The 25,435-nt window shown below is 43.3% G+C and overlaps 1 protein-coding gene across 1 annotated transcript in view; it reads left to right on the forward strand.

Annotated features, from left to right (window-relative positions):
- The first annotated feature begins 27 nt into the window (after positions 1-27).
- The window catches only part of AIDA (axin interactor, dorsalization associated), a 28,199-nt gene continuing 2,791 nt past the window's right edge, over positions 28-25,435 (forward strand). The window contains exons 1-8 of the mRNA XM_064648137.1: positions 28-242; positions 3,733-3,802; positions 10,456-10,509; positions 12,514-12,568; positions 17,651-17,714; positions 18,144-18,250; positions 22,647-22,769; positions 25,018-25,140. Coding sequence (XP_064504207.1) covers positions 133-242; positions 3,733-3,802; positions 10,456-10,509; positions 12,514-12,568; positions 17,651-17,714; positions 18,144-18,250; positions 22,647-22,769; positions 25,018-25,140 — 706 coding nt within the window. The 5' untranslated portion in view covers positions 28-132. The remainder of the gene's footprint in view (positions 243-3,732; positions 3,803-10,455; positions 10,510-12,513; positions 12,569-17,650; positions 17,715-18,143; positions 18,251-22,646; positions 22,770-25,017; positions 25,141-25,435) is intronic.

The raw sequence follows: 25,435 nt of genomic DNA on the forward strand, positions 1-25,435 counted from the left end.
TGCGGGGCGGTGCGGGGCGGTGCGGGCGGGAGGCGCCGCCGCCGCGCTCGGGTGTCCCGGGGCCGGGCGGGGCGGTGCCGGCGCTGGCGGTGCCCCGGCGCGGGGTGAGCATGGTGCCCTAGCGCTGGGGCTATGTCGGAGGCGGCCCGCAGCCTCCTGCAGCGCTGGGGCGCCAGCTTCAGGAAGGGCACCGACTTCGACTCCTGGGGGCAGCTGGTGGAGGCCATCGACGAGTACCAGATGTGAGTGCGGCCCCGGGGAGGGAGCGGCCCCGGGCGGGGCAGGGCAGGGCAGGGGGGCCCTGCCGAGCTCAGGCCGCGGCCGCCGCACCCCTGGGGCCCCCCGGCCCTTCCCCGGGGCGCAGGGCCGGGGGTCGGGGTGTCCCTCGGCGCGGGAGCCCGGCCGTGGGCGAGGCGGGAGCCGGCCCGTCCTACCCTCTGTGAGGGCGGCGCGGGGCTTGGAGCAGCCGGGTCTGGCGGGAGGTGCCCCTGCCCATGGCACGGGGATGGACCGGGATGGTCTTTAGGGTCCCTTCCAACCCCAGCGTGGACCGCCGGAGTGGTTGGTTGGTGGAGCCCCCGCGGCAACCCTGGGCCGGGATGCTTCCATCCCATCGCCCTGTTTGCCCCACGCTTGTGGGGAAGGGAGGGGGGACCTGGCAAATGGGCTGCAGAAGCACTAGCCTTAACCGAAAAAAAAAAAATCCTAACCAACCCCTCAGAGTGAAAAGGGGTTCGTCACACACTTGTGTGCTTTGCTCCTGATGAAATCGGGGTGGGAATGTGAGGAACCTGGCACCCCAGTCAGATTTGGTGGCACTGGGTGGGACTGCACCATCCATGAATCCTCTGGCACCAGAGGAGTATTGTCTATAGAGCACTGTTGGTATCCTTAGTAACACACCTGGTAACTTTAGTCAGATGCTCTCCCCTACTACTCCATTCATCATGAAGGTGAAAGTTATTTCTTTGTGATCTAAGTATTTCAGGCTAAGTTTCTCTTGGTGAATTTTCTGGAAGTCATCAAGAGTGTTTGCACTTGTTCCCAAGAGTAAGTCAGCTGAAGGGATGCTCTCTGAGGGATCTTGTAGCACTGTTCAGGGACGGGCTGTAACCACACTGGCTACCAGTTCAGTTGCCATTCAGAGTAACTAAGTCTCCTGGCCATGGACAGCGTGGTCGTGAGAGTCTGTAATCTCATAATTTCATTCACTTACCAGGTGGGATGATGCAAGTTCAGTTATTTGCAGTTTTCGGATGGTCTTTTGAGTAGGGCAAGCTGTTACTATCCAAACCTTGGCACAGTGATGAAAAGAAATTCTCTTCCAGATCTGTATCTCAACAGAAAAAAAAATCATTGAAAAGAAAAAGAAGATATTTTTACTAACTGCCCTTACGTGGGTATCTACAAGGAATCCAGTAGGATCCTAATGCTTTAAACTATCTTAGCAGTCTCAGCAGCCAGTTTTATAAAATGATGTTTCTTCAGAATGAAAGGTCTTTGTGCTTTTCCTTCTGATCACACTTCACTGACAGGTGAGGTCACTAAACATTTGCAGACAGTCCAGTGTGAGAGCTGAAGTACAACTTCTGTTCCTTTCCTCCCTCCATCGCTTGTGTCGGATGAGAACTGAGGTGATCTCCACGCCCTGGCTCTGCTCTGACTTTGGAGCAGTGTGATATCTGTAAGAAAGCTCCTCTTGGGTAGTGGTGTGTTGTAAGCTGCTCTTATCAGTGAGTTTCTACTGAGTAGTCCTCAGTAGATGAACTGTGTGGTTCCAGGACTGAGAAGAAAGGAGAGAGAAGATCAAGGGATTACAGGCAGGTAATTCCTAGGGAGGAGTAAAACCTTTTCTCTATGTATATCTGCTGTTTGTAGATTTAGCAGGTAAATTAATAACAATTTCAAGCTGTGGAGTAGAATTTGCAAGCATGCAGCAGACAAGATACCAACCTGTAGTTCTGGAGAGACATCATGGTCTGGGGTTTTTGTTGTTGCCCTCTCCAATGGCACCCTGAGATGGGATGAACAGGTGTGGTGCTGCTGTTGTCCAGATGCTGTGAACACCGCCACAGTCTGTACTGATCAACACTGGGAGCCTGAGGAGAAGCTGGTTACAGTGAGCTTTCTGATGCTGAGAAAGATTTTCCCAAATCTAAGCTAAGTCCTGATGGATGCTCACGTAAGAGTTATTTACCTCCTGTGTCCTTCCACTCAGGTCTTTGTTACTCCTGGAAGTGCAAGAAGCTTGGTGCAAAGATTAGCCTTCGTTCATTCAGGTGCTTACTCACACAGGAGCCCTTCGAGCTGTTAGCAGTGGTTTCCCTGTTGAACGTCCCCATCTGTGGAACTTGGTCTAATCCAACTTTGAGTGAGCCTCAAGTGGGATGCCAGATGCATTTATTTGGATTAGGGTGGATTATTTTTTTTTTTTTGTATTAGTGACAAATGGAAAGAGGGTTGTGTTATTGATGCTTGCAGAAATGTTAATGCTGTGGTGCTGCCTGTTGTGGGTGGCATGTTGCTGCTATGGTGATGTTTTCTCAAATCATTACTTTTTACTAAGGGGGACAACAGCACCGCGTTGTGCAGTTACTCGTCCTGTTCAGTTGTGTTTTTGCTGGTTCCAGTTAAAAGCTGCAGCTGCCTCAATCCTTATAGAGTTTTTAAAGAGAGTTTATTTTGAGAAAAAGCAAAGAAACTGAGTTCTGGTCTTTGTTTCTGCCACAGGCTTTGACAGTAATCTGTTCTGCTGTGTGCATCTTGGTGTATGTATTTTAACCTCCCCCCAGAAACCAAGCCAATGGTGGAGAGAAGCAGAATCCCTTTAACAGTGCAAACTTGGATGTTCCAGGTGGAAAAGTATTGCGATGTCCTGGGTACTGCTGCTGTCCCTGGGTTTCCCCTCAACCCCCTGTCCTCCCTCCTGCTCTGCTTGTAAAAAAAATTATTTACAGGGAATGGCAACAATTGCCCAGAGGTTTTGCTTGTTTAATGTTCTCTTTCCTCCCGGGACGGAAACTGTAACTCTTCCCATAGCTTCCCTCCAGCTTCCTTTCGCTTTCTCGAGCTGTTTGCTTACTGTTACTTGCCGAACCCTTGGTACTCCCGCCTCCGTGGTGACAAGGGGTGGGGTCTCTGCTCCGCCTGGGATGCTGACAGGCACAAATGTGAGCTGATCCACCCCGGCAGCCTGGGCCAAGCAGTCCTGTGCCTGCCTTCCAGCGCTGGGAGACCATGTGCCATAAACCCGGGGTGCCCTCACCCTGGCAGTCCTTGCCTCCTGGCAATCTGACGTGTCTCAGACTCTCCCTGTGAAATGCACGTGGGATTGTATCACAGTGAGTCTTCACAGGGGCTACAGTTTGTTAGGATAAAAGAAGATGGTGAGAGAAAAAAGGTCAGTGCTTATAAAAGGGGTTGTTGGCTAGAAGAACCTTCTTACCTGTTCTCCCTTCATGATGCATTATATACGTAGCCTTTCCTGCCTGATGTGGTTCCATACTTTGTCACTTTGTCCACCTTCTGGGTTTTTTTTAAGTATGGACTTACCAGGGCTATAGAAAACTTTGTTTAAAAAAACCTCCAAAAACACAACAACCAAAAAAACCTTCTAAAACTATTTGAAGCAGCAGTCTGTGGACCTTTTGTCTGACACATATTGTGGAGCCAGGGGAAGGGGGTGTGTTTATGTTGTGTTCCCACTCTACAGTTTTCTTTTCCCCCATCCAGATTAGCAAGGCACCTACAAAAAGAGGCGCAGTCTCAGCACAACAACTCGGAATTCACAGAAGATCAAAAGGTGAGCATTTGCTGTTTGCTCAGTCAAGGAGCTTGACTCAGAGATGTTGATGTGTGTTATGTTTTTTGATCTTGCTGGCCAGAGCCTTGTGAGACCTTTTTTCCTCCCTCAATATACGCAAACAGAAACAGAGCCCAGCATGGCTGAAACAGTTGCTGTCATGAGATGTGACGGATGTTCTGTTGTGTAGCACTAAATGTCATGCGTGCTGGCCAGAGTCCTTCGTAACCTGGGTGTTTCTTTTTTTGGGTGATGTTTGATAACTTGCTTATTCAATGTTAGTACAATTTATGTTGTGAGGTCTAAATACAAAATGTCGTGAACTGCAGACATGGAGGGTGTGTGAGGGGGATGTTAGCTTAACATGTAACACCTGACAGGGAAGGGTCCTGGCAGAATACTCCCTAGTAGCCTCTTAGAACATAATTTGTTTATAATCTTTCAAAATATTGGAATTACTTTACTCCTCCCTCCCTCCCCTCAGTTGAAAAGGCTGTTTCTCGTCTCAGTAACATACTACTGCAGTTCTGTGGTGGAACTAAGTAGACAGTGCTAACTGGGGTCTCATATGCTCAAGCATTTACTGCAAAATAAAATCTTCTGAGATATGAGGCCCTCTTAAATTTTCTTGTGTCCTATAAAGACATGCTTTTCTCTAGGAATACCAAACTAGAGACTTGTATTTCCAGATTTCTTGGTCATAAGAACACTTTTTTGAGCAAAGCCGTTACCAGGAAATTGCCATTTGCTAGCTCAGAGTCTCATGATAATAGAGTGCTGGAGTAATAGGATCTGTGCTTGGAGATGTTAGTCCTGAAAACGGGTCCTGGCTACAGAAATTCGAGATGAACTTGATGTGTTTAAAGAAACTCATATGAAGAAATGCACCTTTGTAGAATTTGACAGAGGTTTGTAACTGTTTCCTTAACCTGTACCAATAAGAAAAGCAAAGAGCTGGTCTTGTGTGTTCTGTTTACCTTCTGCAAAGAAGGTGATAAAACTCATGGTTGCCTTAAAGCAAGTTTTAATCTTGGAGAAGGATTTGGTCCACTTTTCCTGAACTGTAAGCCTTGAGAGCCTTGTTAATGTTGGACAGCTGTTTACTCTTTGATTGCTTCTGCTCTCTATCCCTTGCTGGTAGCTTTCTCCATCATTCTCAGCTACAGTTATCTCTGCAGCGTGTTTCCCCTCTGTGGAGACTTTTGAAAATGTAGTTACTCCATGAAGGCGAAGTTGTTAATCTCACTTCTGGAGACATCATCTCCTGTGAGTATGGGAACCAGAACCGCACAGGACTTTGCTTCCAGATGTTCCCTGAGTCTTATGAAAAGGACCTTGGACCAGATTGTGGAAGTGAATGAGGTCAGCCATGAGGGAAGGCCTGGGGGGCTCAGGAAGTGGAGATAACTGACCTCAGATGTGAGATGCACAACTGTAATCGTGTCTTAAGGCAACAGTCTTCTGAAAAAAGTAAAGAGTGGTGGTTTTAAATCCTTGCAGAGTGATACCTGTTTCTGAGGCTGATAAAATTTGCAAAAGAGGTTTGCATTTATATCACTTGCTATTTTTTGCAGATCAGCAAGTGGCTGATGCAGTGAAACTTTGAGTCTGGTTATCAAATGGCAGTAACTGTTTGATTAGCCACATGCACAGCCCAATTCCCCAACATTTTGTTGGAAGAACACTCTCTTTCCCACCTCTACCATGAGGAATGCTAGTCACAGCAAAACTAAGAGTCTTCCTACTGCTTTGAAAGAAGCACTTAAAATGCTTTACAGCAAAACCTTTTAGTGTTATGTAAAGGTCTTTGCTGTTCTGGTCTTCCCTGTTTCTGCAGGAGCTCAGCCAGTATATCATTTAGTGATCATGACCAATTACTGTCATTGCTAATATCATTCACTTGGCAGACTGCTGGCTTTGCAAGCAGTTTGGTTAAACAGAAGTGTATCTTCTTTCTCACCACCCTTTAAAAAATCAGCTACCAAAACAGCTACAACTGTGTTCCTGCCAGTGCATCCGCCAACATGATATTTCCTTGTGGTTCCAAAAAGCCTCTTCCCTATTATCTTGACTTTCTAAGGTTCTGCATGTTGTATAAGAGCCACCTTTTCATTTTTTTTGAATGTAGAAGAGTGTGTAAACTTCAGGGTTTGCTTGTCTGATATCCCTGGCCAAGGCTGCACACAGAATTTCACAGATTGAAAGGCCATGAAGCTCATTATGATTTCCAGTTGCTTGATCTACCCCCATTCCATTTTTTTTATAGATTTCCAGTTATGTATTTTCCAAAGGATCTTCCATGCTGCTGAGAATTACTGTGAGGATGTCATTGTTTCTTGCTTGTGTACTCTGTAGGGACGGTGGGTTTCAGCAGTACCAAGGGAAAGCTACTCACTTTACAGCTACGGGGAAAGGATAAGACAAAGTTCAAATCCTCAGCCCTATCTGCCTGTATAAACTTTTACCACATTTGGGTTTATTTCATGTATCACAGGTGGTGTTACAGTGCAGACATGGCAACACCATAATTGATGGTGTGTTACTTGCTAATCTAATCATACAATCTATTAATCTAAAAACACTTGACAGATATTACCAGTTTCTTTCCTAGGCATACTGTGAGCCAGTTATCATTTATCTTATAATAAATGTCTTGTTTGTGTAAGAATTCAGACTTCTAAATAGTCATATCTTGCCTTTTTGCTCTTGGTCTGAAGAGTCTGTTTTGAAACACTATATGCTGCTTGCCTTGATAGAGCAGACTGGTCTCCAGATTTTGCTGTTCATTCCTGTATTTTCAACTTCTGAGGGGTTGTCATCTTATAACTATTGCTGGACATAATTCTGTAGTTTCAGTCCTTAGGGAAGGCTCTGTCTTCACTTGGATAATTGACAGTGTTGGAATCTTCATTAGTGATTGTGAATTTTATTGAAGAATTTCTCTGCAGATACTATAAACAGAAAATGGTTGTGTTTAAATCTAGCCACCCTTCAACAGCTGTAAGGAGGCCGGGCAACAGTTTCATCACCTAGAAGCTGCATGTATGGAACATTAGCAGATACAGTTACTGGTGAATTTACCTTAGTCTTAACACGTTTAATCCTCCTGTTCATTATTTTACCTTCATTCTCTAAAAAATCCTGTCTTCATTCATGATCAGCCGCTGTGTTTTGCGATATGAATTGTTCCAGTTAGGCTTGGCCGTGGTTGTCAGCTTGCCTCCAGCTACAATTACTCTCACCCAGTTCTCTATGCAATAAATGTGACCTTTAAAGCCCTCTCCCAACCGCAGTTGTTGCTTCTCGTGTAACTGTTTTTGTGCTCGGCTGAGTTCTCTTCAGCATTAGAAAATCGTGCTTTTTGTGCAATGATAACTTGTTGAAATAAGAGCACTGTTGAACGGTTTTAGCATGATTCATTAAACTACTGGTCTTCTAACAGCCTAAACCTTTCGTTAAAGCCAAACTCCGCTCTGGCTCTGTATTTATGCAAACATCTTTGACTGCATTACAGTTAGCACAGTCATTACTCACACAACTGCACTGAAGAAACCTTGACTACAAGATCAACTGATTTTTTTCCCGTTCTAATCACAAGTTTACATAAAACTGAATCTTAACTATTTTAAACTAGCAAAGTTAATTACGGCTTTAGTCTTTCTAATGAGATGCAGAATGTTTTCCCTGCTGCAAAAAGGAGCCTTTGCATGGGATAGTTGCAGCTGAAAATGATAGCAGTGTTTAGCTGCATTTTTAACTTTTGGGTTGGGTGTGGTCCCTTAAAAAAATAGTTATGAATAATGCCTGCTGGGAGCTTGCCATATTTCAATAGATTCCATATAAAACCTATTCTTTACTATTTTAAGACTCCCAAACTCTCTTAAATTAATCTGTTTCTAGAGCCATTTATTGCCCTTCAGCCCCCAGGAGCCGGAGGACACACATTTTTGTGCTGCTCTTTGTTCTGTTAGGAGGTTCCTAGTTCAGGCAGTTATGAATCTGCAGCATAGGGAATAGTGGTGTTGCTGAACTTATTGGTGAATTGACAACAGACACAGGACTTGAGTGGTGTTTCTGAGACCTCCCTTATGGTGTGGGCTTAATGCTCTGCATGAGGGACCAGGAGGAGAAGAGCCACATGAAAGTCTGTTCTGTGATGGGGCATGGAGACTGTGTGCTGGCACCCTGCAAACTTGTAGCCCTCTTTCTGTTGTGTAGTTGGAGGGGTTTTGATCTAACACAGGATGGGCATGTTTTTTTTTTGCTCGGCAGTCAACACCCAAACCATTGAAACAGCTGGGTTTTTGCAAATGTTAGAGCTGCAGTCAAACCTCAGAGATTCCCCTCCCTTCCCTAGGGAACCTCTGGATTCCTTTCTTTTACCCATTACTTCACACCTTCCTCTTTGAGAATCTACCTTTGCAAATGAATCTTTCCAGATGTTCTCAAATATGAAAAGGAATTCCTTTTGTTACACTGCAGCTCATTAGGAGGATGTAGTGTTTTATAATTATAGGAACTGAGAATCTGCTTCTCTAGTGCTACCTGGTGTCCTCCCATCCAGCCTGAAAGTACATGTAGATAAATCCACAACACCCGTGTGTGCAGTGCGAGTCTGGAAATCTCAACGTGAATCCAGGACTGTATGTGCTCCTTTGTTTTTGAAAATATCTGTGTTTTTACAAGCTGTGCTGGAGATCCAGTCATGGGTCTCTGTTCTGTAGTAGCAGAATTTATTTTGGGGAGGTGGGAATTTGTTGACTGAACCTAGGCTGCAGAATGAGCCTCCACAGAAATGGAACTGTTAATATTTTTCTCTGCCATGTTGCATGCATGCATATGGTCATGTTACTCCATGCTGAAATTCCCAAACACTGCTGCTGCATATGCTGCATGTGCTGCATCCTTGGCAGAGGAGAAAACTGTGTGTCCTGTGTTAATACCCAGCACTTGCTGCTTTCCTGGAAGGTGCTCAGAAGAACTAAATTTTTTTGAAAGACCTCCATACAATGGACAGTAGTAAAAACTGTGAGAAATTAAAGTCTGGCCCGATGCCATGTTGTAACAGAATGTTTAAGGCGAGAGGAGATGTCAGCTGGGGAGAAAGGGCTTCAAAAGCTTTGATGAGCCTGTGGTGGCAGATGAAAATCAGGTGTCTGAGGCTTTTGCACACTTCAGCTGTTGGTGGAGGTGTTGGTGTGTGATCTGCTTATGATTCAGCTCCTGAGCTCTTTCACCTTTCAGTGTGCCCTAAGGTGAACTGAAACTGGAGTCCCTTAGCTTTTAGCCCAGCCTAATGAAACTAGTGGTGGCCCAGGAGCTGACTGAGGAGGAGTTGTGACATCTCTCAGGGCAGATGATGGAGGAAGGTGCCTTGGTTTTTATCTGCTGCTACCAACCTCTTGGAGCCCTAAAAATGTAACCCTCCATTTTGGCTTTTGACTGACACTGCATAACTTGCCAGGTGCCCATACTCTTGAAGTTCTTTGATGCTAGAGTTGTGCTCTAGGAAATCTTATCCTCCCCTTACGTCCAGCTTGTGGGGGAGCTGTTTTAATACTGCCTTTTTTAAAAGGAGAGAATGAGTTACAGGTGCATATTTCAACTTTAATCTTCCTTCTGGGGGAAAATTTACTTTGAAAATAAACTGCTTTTCTTTGTAGCTTCATTCTTGATGGTTTTCTTGCCTTATAAGTGTTCCACAGAGCATTTTGAATTTATATGTGGCCCTTATCTCTGCAGATAGTCTGAGTTTTAATTCACCAAAAGCTTTTAGTTAATGAACAAACTTGTGATGGCAAGGTAAAGTAAAACACATTGGGCAGTTGTGTCCACTTGATAAGAGATATGGAAGTCCTAACTCCTCCTTTCAGCTGGTAGTGACAGAAACAAACATGACTGTTTTGTGAGACATAAAAGGTTAACACTATCTTCAAAGTAAGACTGCTTGCAATGGGTTTTGAAGCCCTTCCCTCTGTTCTGCATTTTTAAATGAAAATGAGAAATTCAGTTATGGTCAGACATATTTTAGATTGCTGAGAAGTTTGAATCGAAGAATATATTCCATGATTCACTTGGTGTTTAAATCTCTTAAAATGCCAAAAATAGAAAGTTAGAAAAATAATCCACCTTTATACTTCCACTGAAACTTGCAGAAGCGAACTGTGTTTTTTCAGTGCTGCTGTAACATCTGAGGAGGGTGGACTTGGTTTGCTGAGACTGTGAGCCTGATAGAGGAGCTGTAGGCATGGCTCCTAAAAGAGCAAATAAGAACAAGCCACTCAAGTTCTCAGAAGTTAATACACTGGTTGGTTTGGTTTTATTTTTCTTCAGTCCCCTATCACCTGAGAGCAGTTGAGTTTATAAACAGTTTATGATGTGAGAAGCATTATTACAGTTTCTGCTGAGTGAATGACCCCCATCTGTGTTGCTGGGCTGTGGGAGGGGAGTTAAGTGGCAGATGTCTGTTTCATCAATTGTGCTTTCAGAAAATCTTGTGTATAAAAAAGGCTTTTGATGCTGAATGATCTGGTACTGAATAATAGATCTGAAATCTTTGCAAGAAAAAGCAATTGTTTGTATTTATATTCTTTAAAAATGTGAATCTGGAAGAATGCCGTTTCAGTACTAAATTATATTTTTTTCCCTTTCAGAAAACCATAGCTAAAATTGCAACATGCTTGGAACTGAGAAGTGCAGCTTTACAGGTATCACTCTTTTTCCTGTTTGACTTCATCCTTTAGCAATAGGTAACTGTAGAGCTTTTTAAAGCTCGTTTAGTGTCTTCAGAAATAGCTAAAACTTCTGAAAACAGGGTGAACAAACCCTTGAACACTTGGAATTTCCAGATTGTCGACATGATGCCCCAGGTGACTGCCTTGAAAAGGACTTGCAGTGTGTATATGAGCATCTGCGAGGGTTTTTTCAGGAATTTAACTGCACATTTTGTGTCTTTGGTTCTCTGTCTCATTTTCCTCCTTCAGAACTGTTTAGTTTGTCTTCCTAACTTGTGTGCAAGGGTAAAAAAATCCCGAGTGACCCTTGCACTAATTCAGCTGCTTCACAAGTCATAATAGACCATGAGGAAGAGTGTGTGTGTAGAATAAAAATGACTTTTTAGCAGTCACGAAAACTAGCAGTGCTGTAGAAAAATGTGGGAAAACAATGGTTTATAAACTACTCTTTGGGCTTTTTTCTAGACTGAAAGTAGATGTCATGGAAGTGAATATCTTTTTCTCTCAGCACAATCTTATCCCTAAAATGAAAGGCAAGTGAGAGAAGTTTCCGAAAGACTGTGGATAGGGAAGGGATGAATCAATGGAAGTGAAGTTTGGGTTACTGGATTACCTCTTTACCAACCAAGAGTGGTGAAAGGCAAATTTTGCATCAAGTTACTCACAGCAGCACTCCAGAGCACTTCGTGTGGCTCTAGAAGGTGCAGCAGCTCCTTCAATTGTGCTGCCTTCAATTACCTGAGAGGCTGGGATACAGCTGCTGGAGCTGGACTAATGAGGTGAGGCTGCCCAGTCTCCAGGCCATGCAGTGTTTGAGGAATTCCTTGGTTAGCTCTACCTGTTGTTCTATTTTGGTCTAACCTGGGGTGTTTGAGGGGTGTTGCATTTGCTCTGGGTCACCATGACTGTGATGAGGGCAGGCGTGTTCCACTGTGGGACACGTCTCGGGGCAACAGCAGAAGGTGCAGCCATGTCATAACCTGCCAAGCTGGGGAGATGTCGTGCAAAACCAGCCTTCCTTGCTGTTGATTCCTCAGCAGTAACTCAAAGATTTTCTATCCTCATGTGAGGCTACTGGAACTTCTCATCCACTTCGCTTTGAGGAGGGGTTTGTTTTCCTGCAGTTTGGTTATGGTTTCTTAGGAGAGGTTAAAGCAGTGAGTGTGGTTATCTTTTCCCACTCACCTAACAGGAAGGGTATAGCTGCTTTGCTGTCCTTACATAGTCTTGCAGAAGGTCCCTAGCCACTCTTGGACAAAATCAAGAAAAAACCTCACTGGGCCTTAAATGTTGGAAACAATGGGTAATCTTAAGAGATGCCAAGGGTGCAGTCACATAGTAGGTAAGACCTGATCCTCCACCTAAAAGAGGACGTCCAATGTCAGTCCTCTTATTTGCACCACTTGTTGTCTCAGAACAAGCTAGTTCAGCTTACCAAACTGCTGGTGAGCTACCTCAGAACAAAAAATTAAGAGTTTTTCTGTTGGGTTAGTAAGTCAAATAGGCTTACTGAGAACCAGACACGTATATGCTACAGACAGATGAGGAAACTGCATCATGGAGAAAGGCAAGGTGGTAATTCCTCTTCCATTTGCAGTGAGCTCTTAGTTGAATTTTGTCAAACTCATTCTGTATGCTGTAATTTCTGCCCATGTTTCAGTGTTGAACTGTGAATGTTCCTGTGTGTATTAAGTAAAAATTTGGAACTAGTTCCTTTAAAAATATTTATCTTGCGTTAGAGCTTGGAACATGGGTTAAGTTTGTTCTCAATAAATGAGAAGTAACATCCTTCCTGCCTCACCTGTGAAACCTACCCTTTGTTGGGGAAATTTTATTTGGGTTCTTTAGCATGTAGCTTTGAAGTAACCTAGTACACTTGAACAAAGGAGGCACCCTGCATGCTTATTCTAAGATGTGGTAGCTCTGTCTGAGAGGAGGTGCATCCTAACATTTAACTCTTTCTTTGTGATGTCCTAGTCCACCCAATCACAGGATGAGTTTAAGCTTGAGGATCTGAAGAAGTTGGAACCAAGTAAGTAGTATCTTTGTGTTTTAAGTGAATGACATTTATCATGACAGTGGAAAACATGACAGCATCACAAATACTGACTGACCACAATGTGGTTTTAGGTGGTTCTTCCAAATGTCTGCTACCATGTAGACAGAAACTGATGTGTATTAAGGAATGTAATGTGGGTAACTTCATAGTATTCTGAATGTTTCAGATAATATATTCATCTTTATTATTAAATAAGTAATTTGAGTGTTGCTAATTTTTGCACAAAATAGTATTTTAAGGTATCCAGTAGTATATAATATCATTTACCTGCACTTTTCTTGCTTGAACTGAATTTCAGCACTTTGTGGTCTTCCTCCTTGCAGCATGAAATTTATTTTTTCTTCTGAAAATATTTAACTTGTGCTCATGGTAGCCAATCACTTGTCACCTCCCACCGTAAAGCTACCAGATTAATTAAGTTAAGAGTCAAAATGAGGATGTGAGTCAGTCTTTGAAGGGTTTTGTGTGATGTTGTTTTTTCCCAACTGATCCTGGGTCAGGTCTTGGTATGTCAATCCAGAAATAACTTTTTCATGTAGGAAGTATCTATTTATCAGCTTCATTTTCCTTCCTGTAACACTGGCTGCTGTGTTCTCAAAGCATCCTTATGATTAGAGCTTCCACATCTAACCAGTATTATCCTGAATGTCAATGTTTCTGCAGTTCTTGGGGAACAGCAGATGTGGAAGAGCTTTTTTCATGCTGACAGTTGGTTACATTTTGCTTATGACACAGTTGTATCATTAAGGGTGATCCTGGGGATAAATATGATGGGCAGGGAAGTGCTTCCCCTTCATGATTAGGCTGAGCTTCTCTGCACAGGATCCTAAAGGAAAAGCTTGTCAAGAAGTGGGGCATTGAGCTGAGTTTCCTAATATCTCTACCAAAACATAGACTCCAAATGCTTTTAAACTGTTCCCTGAAAATGGTAAGTGAAGGTATGTTACAAGACCACCAGATCTGTGAAGATCATAACTCAGGAAGGGGTTTAACTGTGTGTTGGAATATTTGGTCTTTCTCAGGCTACATCTTGCATATCTGACCTCTGAATCCTCTGATTCGGGCTTTTTTTGTATAGATACTGCCCTTTCTGTTTACAAAGTATTTAAAATGTTGTAATCATTTAATGACTGTGGGTTTTAGACTCCGTTTTGCAAATGCCCTGTGAGTGACTGAATGGTGGGAGAGGGAGGGGAATCCTGTCCAAAATTTCGATTACTGTGCAGCAGTCCTGTTGCTTATCTTGCCCTCCATCAGAAAACGGATTTTTAGCTGTCAAAAAAACTGTTCAGCTGTGTGAAGTGCATTCAGCCTATGCCTCATACAACAAGCAACTATATTAAAACTGAGGAAGAGTGTGTGGCCATCGGTTTTCAAATACACAGAGTTATTTTCCTTGGAGGAGAACGAGTGCCTCTACGACAACAATTGAACATTGATGTTCTTAATGCTGCTGTCTAACTTGGATCGTTCTGGCCTCTTTCTCTCTGAATTGTGCCTTTGTTTTGTGGTTTTTAAGTGTATCTTGAATAGAGTAAATCTTAATCAGGCCAACACCAGCCATCTCATAAAATAGTGTTTTAATTTGTGTGTTGTCAATTTTGTTTTGTGTTGCACTAGAAAAAGCTAAAAAAATCTGGGCTGGCAATGCAAATAAGTGATTCCTTTGTTAGGTCAAGCCATTCCATTAGGGTGGAACGAAAACAGCTATTCACACAAAACAGCTATTCACACAATTTGGCTTGTTTTAATTACTTTCGTGCCTGAAGCTGTCAAAATGGCTGAGAAATTTGGTTTGGGTGTTGTTAGATTTACTTCCCCCCCCCCCAATCTTTGTTGTCAAGTTCTAACTTTTCCTACTTGAGCTTACATTTCATGCAGCTTAGAAAGTGAAGCAGTTGGCTACTTTTGTTTGTTTATGGGATTTGTCACTGAATCGTTTGTGCTACAATAATGCTACAGGAGGGTCCATACATACAAATAGTTCTTTTGAGACTGCACTGTGTGAAGTCATTGTTAGCACACTGGATCTCACAAATCCTTTTCTTTGTGGGAGCTTATAGCAGTGTTAGAATACACAGTACAAATGGATGGGCTGGGGCATCCCTTGTGCCTGTGCTCCTGGGTGATAATTCTAGCCACTAAGCAACTAGGGTCAAACTCAGTGTATGTGTATTACAAGACAGGTAGATACTGGGTTGTACTGGGGAGCCTGGTATCTGAATTATTTTACGTTGTCTATTTAAAAAAAAATCACTACAGGTATCACAAAAAATCACTGTCACAGTTAATATGTCCTGGTCTTATGGCTCATGTTGACAATTTCTTTTGAAATCTTTCAAGGAAGTGCCAACTGGTGATAAATCAATGTGGTATTGTCCAACATCACAAAAGAAAAGAGAGCTTCTACAGGAGATCCTGCAGAACAATATTTTTAAAAAGCTTTCTCTTGGAAAACAACATAGGTGGAGGCCATGATACTGGGATCTTCCCATTAGTCTGCCTCACACATGGAGAACTTACTGTGAATCATGTTCCCAAGTAGCAGCTCTTACAAAGGGAAAGGTCTCTTTTCTCCCAGGGGTGATTCATATTTTTGAAAATGAAACAGAGACCAAAAAAAGCCCAAACCAAACTTTTAAAACTTTGATGTCTTACTTGGTATTACAAGGGAGATTCCTGTTTGTTGTAACCTAATTTTTTTTCCTATGATCTGGTTATTTTTATTTGAATCAACTGAAAGTCACACTTGTGGTAGATGCAAAGGATTTTCCTTTTCCTCAAAGTTTTACTGATTAGCTTCTATTTTTTTAGTGACTGAATAAGTATTTCACCAGGTGAGTGTGGTAGTTTTGCTGCTTATCCTTACGATGTTTAAACCAGCACTTCAGTAACTGCTGTGTTACAACTTTGAAAAATTATTTGCTATTGGTGATGAGACAAAGTTGAAACCTTTTTAAAAACTTGAGCCATAGCTTTCTGCAGCAAAAGGCAAGAGATTCTGCTTCTGAGCTGAACATTCAGCATCACCTTTGTTCCCAACTCCGCCAGTGTGTCTGAAGGCAGCTCCTGTGTGCAGGTCTGGTGCCCACCCAGTGCCCGTGTGCAGGAGGGTGGGCTCTGTGGCAGGAGGGTGTGTGCTCAGCCCGGCCTCGGGCAGCATCAGGATTTTAGGCGCTGTAAAACTGTTGCCTCTTGCCTGCGCTCGTGTCAGTGGAGCGTTTTGTGCCCTCTAGTGATGTCCGAAATGTATTACTAGGAGGGTTTTTTCAGGGGCTGTTCGTTCAAGTAGTGAGAATAACTGGTTACTAGGAAGAGAGGAATCTAGTACTTACCAACTGTTGGAAGATGGGAGGATAGCTACTTTTGTCTCTTCTGTATAATGTCTCTATGATCTGTAAGAGATCTCACTTTACTGGGGTTTTTCTGCCTGGGATAGCTTCACTTTCTGTCTCTGATGTGGTGTAGCTCTCCCAGAGCTGGGGAATTCTGAGACTGGTAAAAATCCCCTTCCTTTCCTGAACCTCAGCTGCACTGGAAGATGACTGTCTGCTATTGATCAGCTTCTTTTCTGTTGGGAAGTGTCTGTCATTCTTAAGATTCATGTTGAGATCTGCATTACTGATCTTTTAGAGCAGAAGCCTTTGGAGAGAGAGACATGGCATCAGTTTGGTTTGCTAGCTCTCACTGAAGGCAGCCTAAACCTTCCTCTGTATTTATGTATTGTGTCTGGCTGGAATCAGGCAGTACTTAACCTCCCATATAGTGGTACAGAAATCAGAAAAAAAAAAAAAATCAGTGTGAGTAAAGACTGGAAAGACTTTTTAGGTTCCTTATAGTTTCCCTGAGGGATACTTCATTCTTAGAGCATTCAGATGGTGTCTGGTAAGCTAATGCTGGAGCCCATGCTGGCTGATGTGAGTGTGAAGACAGAGAGAGAAGCTCTCCTCCACTGGCTGAGTTGTAGCACAGGCAGAGGGGCCTGGCAGTGGTTCCTTAAACATAACTGGTATTTAAGTACTTCTTGGTATTTGTGTAATCATACCAATCATTTGTTTGAAAAGAGTTTTGTTCTCATTCAGTAGTTGTAAGGGGAGATTTCCTGTGCTCTGAGAGGGCTTATTGCAAAGTGAGGCTCTGTGAGAGGAATCACTTTTTTTTTTTCTCTCCCCCTACCCAGTCTGGGATATTCATTGTCTGGTAGGAGAGTGCCTCTCCCAGCAGGTGTTTTCTTCTAAATTTTTAGGCCCTTGAGTCATTAAATGCTTATTTCATTCATGTGCTTTTGGAAGTTTTGCTTTTACTGGTAAATGTGTCTGGAAATAATAGCTAAAGTTGTGATTACTAAAACTTGAGTCAAGCTTCCAATAAAAATGGCAAAGCTGTTCTCCACAGAATGCTGGAGATATAGTTGGTGTCTATGGGGCTTGGTGCTCAGATATTGCACTCTCTTCTGAATTTTGCCAACCTTCCCAGACATCCAAGGACAGATAAAAAGAAAAAACAAACAAAGCCGCCACCACCACCAAACAAAACCACAAAGCATGTGAAATGAAGAAGTAGGAAATCTCACCAAAGCTTTGTGTTACCAGCACACTTGGTCTCCCATGGTGGCTACCTGAATGTGCAGCCTCCATGTGTGCTGAAGTGTGTCAGTTCTGGAGACTTCAGTCTGTTTGGAGCTGATGCCAGTAACACCACCCCCTCCTTTCAATGGCCACCAAAGATTGTTACCGTCACCCTGGGGTCTGTAGCTTTTTCTCATGATGCTTTTGGTTATTGCCCCATTTACTTCCCTGTCTGTGTGAGTGTGGTGGTGATTTCGCTCTGGAGTTGCAGCTCACCTCTCTGAATGTTAAAGTGATATATCTTGGATCACAGCTGTGCTGTGTTTAAAATATGAGAGAACAGGGGTGCCTTTTGTGTGATTATTTTTTAAATACTGTTATTATTATTCGTGTGTGAAGATGCTGTTAGAATGTAGATAGCTTTGCAAAGTAGTAGAATTAGTGCTGATTTATGAGTATGGATTCTTATTTTTTCCCCTCTCTGCAGTCCTAAAGAATATCCTCACTTACAACAAGGAGTTCCCCTTTGATGTTCAGCCTGTCCCACTCAGGTAAGCGAGAACTGGTTCACTTCATGTATGGATACATATCTGAAAGGGAGCATAGCCTGGGGCCTGGTTAGAATTTCTAGAGCCACCAACTTGCTGTACTGCTTTGTGTAAACTGGTTAATAAAAGAACTTTTGTGTTCTGTTTGTCTAGCTACCACTAAAAATCAAGGCCATACTTTTGGTAAAATCAGGACTAGGTACATCCCTACATCTGAAATTGCCAGTATTGTGTCTTGTTTTTAGACTGTGCTTTCTATTGGCCTGAGCTCCTGCAATCTTTGTCAGAATCTATAGGTACAGGCAGAAGTTAAGAAGTATGAAATGACATTAAAGCATGTTGTCCCTGCTCTGTACCCAGATACTGGCTTGTGAGTTGAATGCCAGATGATGAGTGATTGTTGGTCTCATTCTTCTTTTTTGTGTTTTACAGGAAGATTTTAGCACCTGGAGAAGAGGAACACTTGGAGTTTGAGGAGGATGACGAGGAAGGAGGAGCTGGAGCAGGGTCTCCAAATTCTTTTCCTGCTAGGGTTCCAGGTAGGGGCACTTGCCTTGCCATACCAGCCTATGTAGCATCTCTAAATTCTGTCTCTGAGAAGCTCCTTTCTCCCCCGTGATTTGAAAAGTTTGGGTGAGGAGCAACAAGCTAATGTAAACTCTTATGCTGTATTGGAGAACCACAAAGGTGGCCAGGGAACTTTTTTCTCAGCGAACAATGTCTCATTGTGAAATAGTTGTATGAATAACCTGTGAGGGTGGTACCATCTACCTCAAATAATTAGCCTTTATTCCTTATTCAAGATCAGTATTTTTATCCCGTGCACTTTCTTAACTGTACTGTGTGCAGTGTTTCAAATGCATTAAAATGTAAATTGTGGCAGTGTTTCTCCTGCAAGGAGCATCACATCCTGCTAGAGATGTGATAAATTGCTGCTGGTGATTTTTGTGTTGCGTTGTCTGGTGAGACAGTGGCTTAGAGTGAAGCCAAGCTCTGAGAGGATAAAGAGGGGATGTTGGTTTTGATAGCTTAAGTCCTTGTCCGCTTGAAAGCACTTGTAGAACTGGATATACCTGTAGCTTCAGGTTTTGACAATTTAGATGTTCCAGCAGAGGTTCTTCAGGTTCCTGGTGTAATTGCAGGAGAAACAGAGCTGGTTGACAAACTTTGTATTTCAGAAATGAGATAAGAAGTAAGGAAACTAGTACTGGAATTACGGTTGAAAGAGCTGGGGTGCTGCGTTACTTGTGCCTGGAGAAAACACGTCTGTGTCCTTAGATGTGAGCCAGGGCATGGTACTGAATGTGGTCCCTGCAGGCTGGACTGATGTAGATGTGCACAGGCTACACTTGTTTGTGCCAAGCTCACAAATAGGCTGTAATGTGTTGTGAATTTTGGTTGCTGACACTTGCTGTCTCGATCCTTGTTATTCACCATGATAAATCCATTTATGGAGATGCATTCTGTCTGTCCAAAGTACAGCAGAGAGACCTTGAGTGGCTCTTGGTGTGGTGGTGAATCAGTAAGGTTGTGACCATTGCCACAGTGCCAACAGGTACCTCTGCAACCCATCAGAGCTGTAGGTATGTAGTGGACATAAAAGCTGTATATGGACTAAGAAACAATATAAGCTAATGATAAACAGACTGACTTTACAGTTAAATCATTTTCAAAGAAGAAGGGGAGCCAAGTTTGAAAGAAGAGATGTTTGGGGCATATACTTCTTACAGAATTATTTCTCAGTAAGATCATGCTTTTAAGAGGAGGTGAGAGCAACTCGTGAACTTACTTGCTCTTTTACATTGTCATCTATTTAATAGACTTCATATCTGACTTTTCTGAATTACTTTTTTTGCATTAAGGTAAACTTCCCCATAGCTACAATAATCTAAACTCCTGAGGTGGTTTTGCAGTACTTTAACACAGATTTTGTTTTCCCCACTGAATGCAAATTACTGTGAGGTTTCTTACCTGACTGGAGGTTGGTCTGTTGCTCTTCCTTTGGTTGATGAGGCTTAAACAAAAGCAGTTTGCAGCCTTCTGGGTTGAGCCTTATAAATGAAGTGAACTTCCCATACTGAATTAACAGAACCATGTTGCACTCCTTGCTTCGTTATGCCTTTAATCCATAGTGTGTGACTGTATTGTCTAACTGATCATGGTCTTGTCTTCTACATGCATGGCTTCATGGTTATCACATTGCCCCATCCATCTAACCCAGGAGCCAATGAAGGTATGAGAACCTTTTAGTAGGTACAGTTATTTCTTTGGTCATGTTCCCGTAGCTGTGATGTTCTTCATTCAGCTCTCAGTTCCAGTCCTCAAAATACAGTTGTTGGTAACAATTGCAGTGCTGGGCACCTCTGTACTGATCTTTGTTTGCCTTCGGTACCAGAAAAAGTGAAGCTTGTATCTGTTGACACACCTTACATAGCTCTCTAGAAGTCCTGCTGTGCTAATGAAGGCATTCTAAGTTGTGTAGCCAAGGGTAGGTGTAGCTGGATTTTATTTACTGGAATATACATTTCTGGGAAATCTTACACACAGAGTACTTAGACTTCTGTGCTATAGGGAGCTGAACTGACCAATGGCTTGCTGCCTCTAACAGCAAAGGTTTCCTGCCTTTCTCCTGGTTATATATGACTTTATTCCAGTGCTGTGCTTGCAGTGGGTTCTTCTGTGAACCATTTTCATTTGTGAACCCAGCAGACTTGTCAGTTTTTTCTCCACCTCTGAACTGGAGTTTGGGAAGGGAGAGACTGAGCACCTGTGTCTTGGTGGCAGAGAGTTGTAGGGTTGGATCATTGTCATGGCTCTGAAACACGCTTTGTAGGAGGACACTTAAATCATTTGTAGATGCTCCTTCCCACTCTGGCAAAGATGCCCTGTGGTTGTGTCTGGAATGGCTGGCAGTTTTCTCCTGAAAGGCCCCAGTGTGAGCCTGCTGCAGGCCCATGGGCCAGAGCCATGGGGGCAGAGAGCAGTGTGATGTGCCCAGCCTCAGTGAAGTTGTACTGTGGGGAGGCCACTGTCAGCTGATGGCTCCTGTCTGAGGTGGCTGCAGAGGCTTCAGCACCAGGCCTGACTGAAGGGCTGTGACTCACGGGGGACAGGTTACACTCAGCTGCTCTAGTCCACTGTTCCTCTCACTGATGCAGAAAGGAAACTGTTCCTTGGAGACTTTCTGTCCTACTGTTCTCTTATCTCCTGGAAGTGGCCTTGACTGTTCTGTTCATTGCAACTCTGCAATGTCACATATTCTGGAAACCATTTTGCAAAAACGGAATAATTTTTCTTAGGCCACTATTTTTACAATAAATGCCAGTCTGATGCATCTTTCTGGTGATTTCTCTATCAAGTATCACATCACCCTTTGAGTGGTGGACAGGAAAAACTGAAGGCCGAGTTGTTCCTGGCTCTTGGGGGCCATGCTGCTTTTAGGAGGCAACTGAGAAATGCCAGAGGAAAGTTTTGTGCCAAAGAGAAGGGGGGCTTGCTTCTACCTTCATTTAGATTGAAGTAAGGACTCTGTCTTTGAACATCTGTTCAAGAGAGACAGCAAGGTTAACTAGAGCATGTGCTGCTTTGCAGAAATGAGGGCTCTCTTCTGAGTTTACTTTTAACATTTCTCACCCAATATCAGAAGTCTTTGCTTCAGAACAGTGGGTCGAGTTCTGCTGTGGTGTGTTGTGAAGTGGCTGCAGACATGGTACTTTGGAGGCCATGAGCCTGCCAGCCACAAGGACAGGGAATACAGAAACATACAGCATCATGGATGTGAATTCAGGTCTTGCTAATGATCCTGAGAGGGAGACTGGGTTCAGGAATGCTGATGAAATCTTGCTGAAGCTGTGGCTCTAGTTCTAAGGGCAGAATACATGGTCCCCTCTTGCGAAATCATTTTCTCTCACAGGACAACAAGTCCTTGGTTCTCCAGCTCCTCAAGAGGAAAAAAACGTATCAAGGAAAAACTCGGACTTGTCAAAGGAAATTATTACTTTCTTTAGATCTTAAGCCTGGGGATAACTTTTTTTTTCATTAGAAAACCAAAACTTTAAATCAAACTTGCTCTTGAGTCCGAGCTTTTTCTGTTCTGGTGCTAATTCATCTAATGCTGGAGAGAGGCTTGAAGTGTGTCGGTTTTTGCTAAATTCAGCATGAAATAACCTACTCCATTGTTGATGACAGAATATTGTGGCTCTTAGTAAGTTTGAGCAGTTTGGATTTCTTGCCAGCTGCACAGTCTTCCTTAGCACTGTGAGGATTCGTTTATGCTGACCACCAAGTTTTGATACAAACTGTTCTTCATGCAGAGCTGGAAACTCCTTCCTTAAGGCAGAAGCCAACTTGGGGGATGCAGATACTATTTTTTCTCTCTTTAAGTAGAGGCCAGTAGAACTGAGATAATTGAGAATCAATCCTCTAGTTCCCTTATGTGCTGTGGGATTTGCACCAAGGCCATTTTCCTCCTTAATCTCCCAGTGTAAATGTTCAGCATGAAGCCAAGTCATGCTCAATGGGGTGGGACTCCTGATTAAGTGTCTGAAGCTCCTTCAACTGCAGATTGAATCCAGCCTCCCAAATTTAATCCTCCAAGATGATATAAAGCGAGTTCCATGAATGAATTATTCTGCGTGACAGCAAGAAATAACACTTTGAACAAAGCTCCTCTCTGTTGTTATGGCATTAGTTTTTCATGAATTGATTTGACTTGAGACAGTCCTCGCTTTTTCGTGTGGGCTTTGAAATCTGTCAAATGATGCTGTGTGTCTCTGCACACAGACATTCCCATAGTGCTGTGTACTACTGGGATATGAATCCTGGAGCTTCGAACCCCTTAAGGAGAACATCATCTTCCATGAGAGAAGATGGGACAAACAAGGCCTCTGCTGTAAGATGACACAAAGGGTTAATAATGTGCTTTACTCTTTCCAGGTACTTTGTTACCCAGATTGCCATCTGAACCCGGGATGACGTTACTCACTATCAACATAGAGAAAATTGGTCTGAAAGATGCTGGGCAGTGCATTGATCCTTACATCACTGTCAGTGTAAAGGGTAATGATTTCTGTTCCTGGCTCCTCACCGCTAGTTTGGACAGAGTGCATTTTCTGAAAGCTGCATTGATTTTTCAGCCTGCTGGGAAAAATGTTTGTTGTTACTTGCATTTTATATTGTGGACTTAAGGCTTCTGCTTTAATCAAGGGTGGAAAAATTCTGTATTTGAGAGATACTGGGAAGGGAATCTGTGCAGGATACACACTTGTCTGTGCACTCCAGGGTGCCTTCCCCGTGCTGGGAGCTGAGTGAGTGTCAGTGACTTGGCAGGCAGTGCTTCTCCATTCCAGCTTGTTCAGCTGGCTCTAAGATCTGTTTGGAGTGCTCGTACTCCCCAACACATACTGGTCTCTGGGCTTTCTGGAGATGGTGAACCACAGCCTGCTGACTCCATTCTTGCCCTCTTAATAAACTAATTTTGTAATAAAGCAAATATAATCTTTCCAAGCCCTAATGTTTAGAGGAATGGGTATAAAGCTGGGAAGCAAAGCTTGGAAGTGAAATAAAATATAAAATATATGTTAGCCTTGGCAGTGAAATGTTTTGGCCAAAGCATGGTAGGCAAATGGCCTCCCCCTCTGAGAGCTTCCATGAATCTGGAAGAACTTCTTTCTCTGTCATTCCAGGATAGGTAGTATTAGGATTTCTCTGTTTTAAATGGCAGCATGGTTGATGTCTTCTGCTTGACACTGAGATTTTTGGTATTCACACTCCTAGTGGGAGTGTCTGTTCCCCATTTTGCATTTCTTAGCAGGAAGCCCCTGTAGTCAAAGTTGTTTACCCTTAGCCTGCCCTGCTTGACTTCTGCTTCTCTTTACAATCTTTGGAGGTATTTTGTTTTTGTTTATTGTATAAAAATTTGTAGCTGAGCCAGCAGCCTCTGGTTATCAGTTGTGATAACGACCTTGTATGTGTCCTCTTTAGATGTGCCATTGGATACCAAACGTAGGGACTTGTTAGATGTGCAGTCAGTGCTTCCTCCACCAGAGATGTTTGCTGGCAGAAGGAAGGGTCACAGTATCAAGTGTCACTTGAGTCCATATCTGAACTTTTAAAGCAAACATTCCTTGTTCCTTGCCACCAAAGTGTTTGTTTTATTACATAGTGGTAAAACTGCTGCTTGCCTTCAGAGCTAGCTCTCATTTCCTTTCTGGAACTAAGGGAGACTGTGTATTGCTAGGCTTGCTTTCCCAACAAGTCTGCCTGTTAACATGTGGCTTTCTATTTCCTAACTCACTTACCTGTAAATGGTGACTGCCAAGGAATGATGTAGAAAATAGGATCAAAAAGTGGAGGGGGCAGGCTATCACCTAGTCTGCTAATGGTGCCTTTTGATACTTTATTTCTCAAGATTTTTAGTCAAGAAAAGTAACTCTGAAAAGTCTTTTTCTCACTATTAGGAGTCTGAAGACACTGAGCAGGTGTTTTCCTTGGTTCTATACCAAGATGCTCTTCTGCAGGTTTGGAAAGAGGTTAATTCCTGATGTGACATTGGCAAATCCCAGCCCATACCCTGGATGAAGGGCATCAGTGGTGCTCCAGGGCCCCGACCTCAGCCTGTGCCCCAAGCACAACGTGTCCATACTTGTAATCTTGGCCATGTCTTAGCAACTTCCTTTGCCAGAGGGAAAGGGATCAGTAATGAGAGGGGAGGGAGTAAGAGGACACATGTACTCTTGAAAACAGCAGAGGCTTAGTGAGAATCTGTGGTGGCTGTGCCTGAGCAGCACAACCAGTGGCCGGTGCTGGGAGCTGGAGTCTAGCCTGTGGCCCCACAATGCCTCTATCCTTGGAAAAACCGAGAGAAATAATGGACTTTGGGTCTAGGCACAAGACAGGGCATATCCAGATTGTGGAAGCTGTGCCAGCTGTGCCCTGCAGACCCTGTGTGGAGGGCAGCCTTTGGTACATATCCCACTCAGGCTGAAGCTCTGCTGGAGTCCTGTGTGCAGAGGGAATGGAATCTTTTGCTGAGAGTGGAAAGAAATGAACTCTTAAAAATAAAAAGAGGGAGAATTCCAACTTTTCATCTGAAATACTGTCAGAACTTTAGCTGCTTTCATGTTGCAATCAAGAAGAAAATTAAATGACTGTGAAGAGGCATGATTGCCCCTTTTTTAAGTTTAAGGGGAAAATCCAGGTGTGCATTAACTTTTTGTGGCAGGATTAGGAGTGACTCATGAATCCTTTAAAGCAGGACCTTAAGTCTGAGAAGCTTCTGCCATTCTCATGCTGTTCTTTCCTCCAGATTTAAATGGGATAGATCTGACTCCTGTGCAAGATACTCCCGTGGCTTTGAGAAAGGAGGACACATATGTCCATTTTAATGTGGACATCGAGATTCAGAAACACATTGAAAGACTAACAAAAGGTATGTGGTACCAGGGACCTGAAACAGGGCCCGGGAGCTTTGGAAGCACAGGCACTGGTCTGCTCCTGATCTAATAAACAGGCTGTGCCTGAGCTGGTGCTGCAGGGCTTGAGATCCAGACAAGGATAAAAATAGACCTTTGCATCCTGTCGCTTTCAAATTGGTCCTTGCAATGACTTGCAGACAAGGGAGAAATGAAAAGAGATAAAAATGCAGCAGTCTGCTCTACTACACGGGTATTGAGCTGCTTTATCACCTGCTCAGTCATTGTTACCTGCTATGAGCAATTGAGTGA

The sequence above is a fragment of the Pseudopipra pipra genome, chromosome 3 (assembly GCF_036250125.1).
Source record: "Pseudopipra pipra isolate bDixPip1 chromosome 3, bDixPip1.hap1, whole genome shotgun sequence".
In the NCBI taxonomy this organism is placed as follows: Eukaryota; Metazoa; Chordata; class Aves; order Passeriformes; family Pipridae; genus Pseudopipra; species Pseudopipra pipra.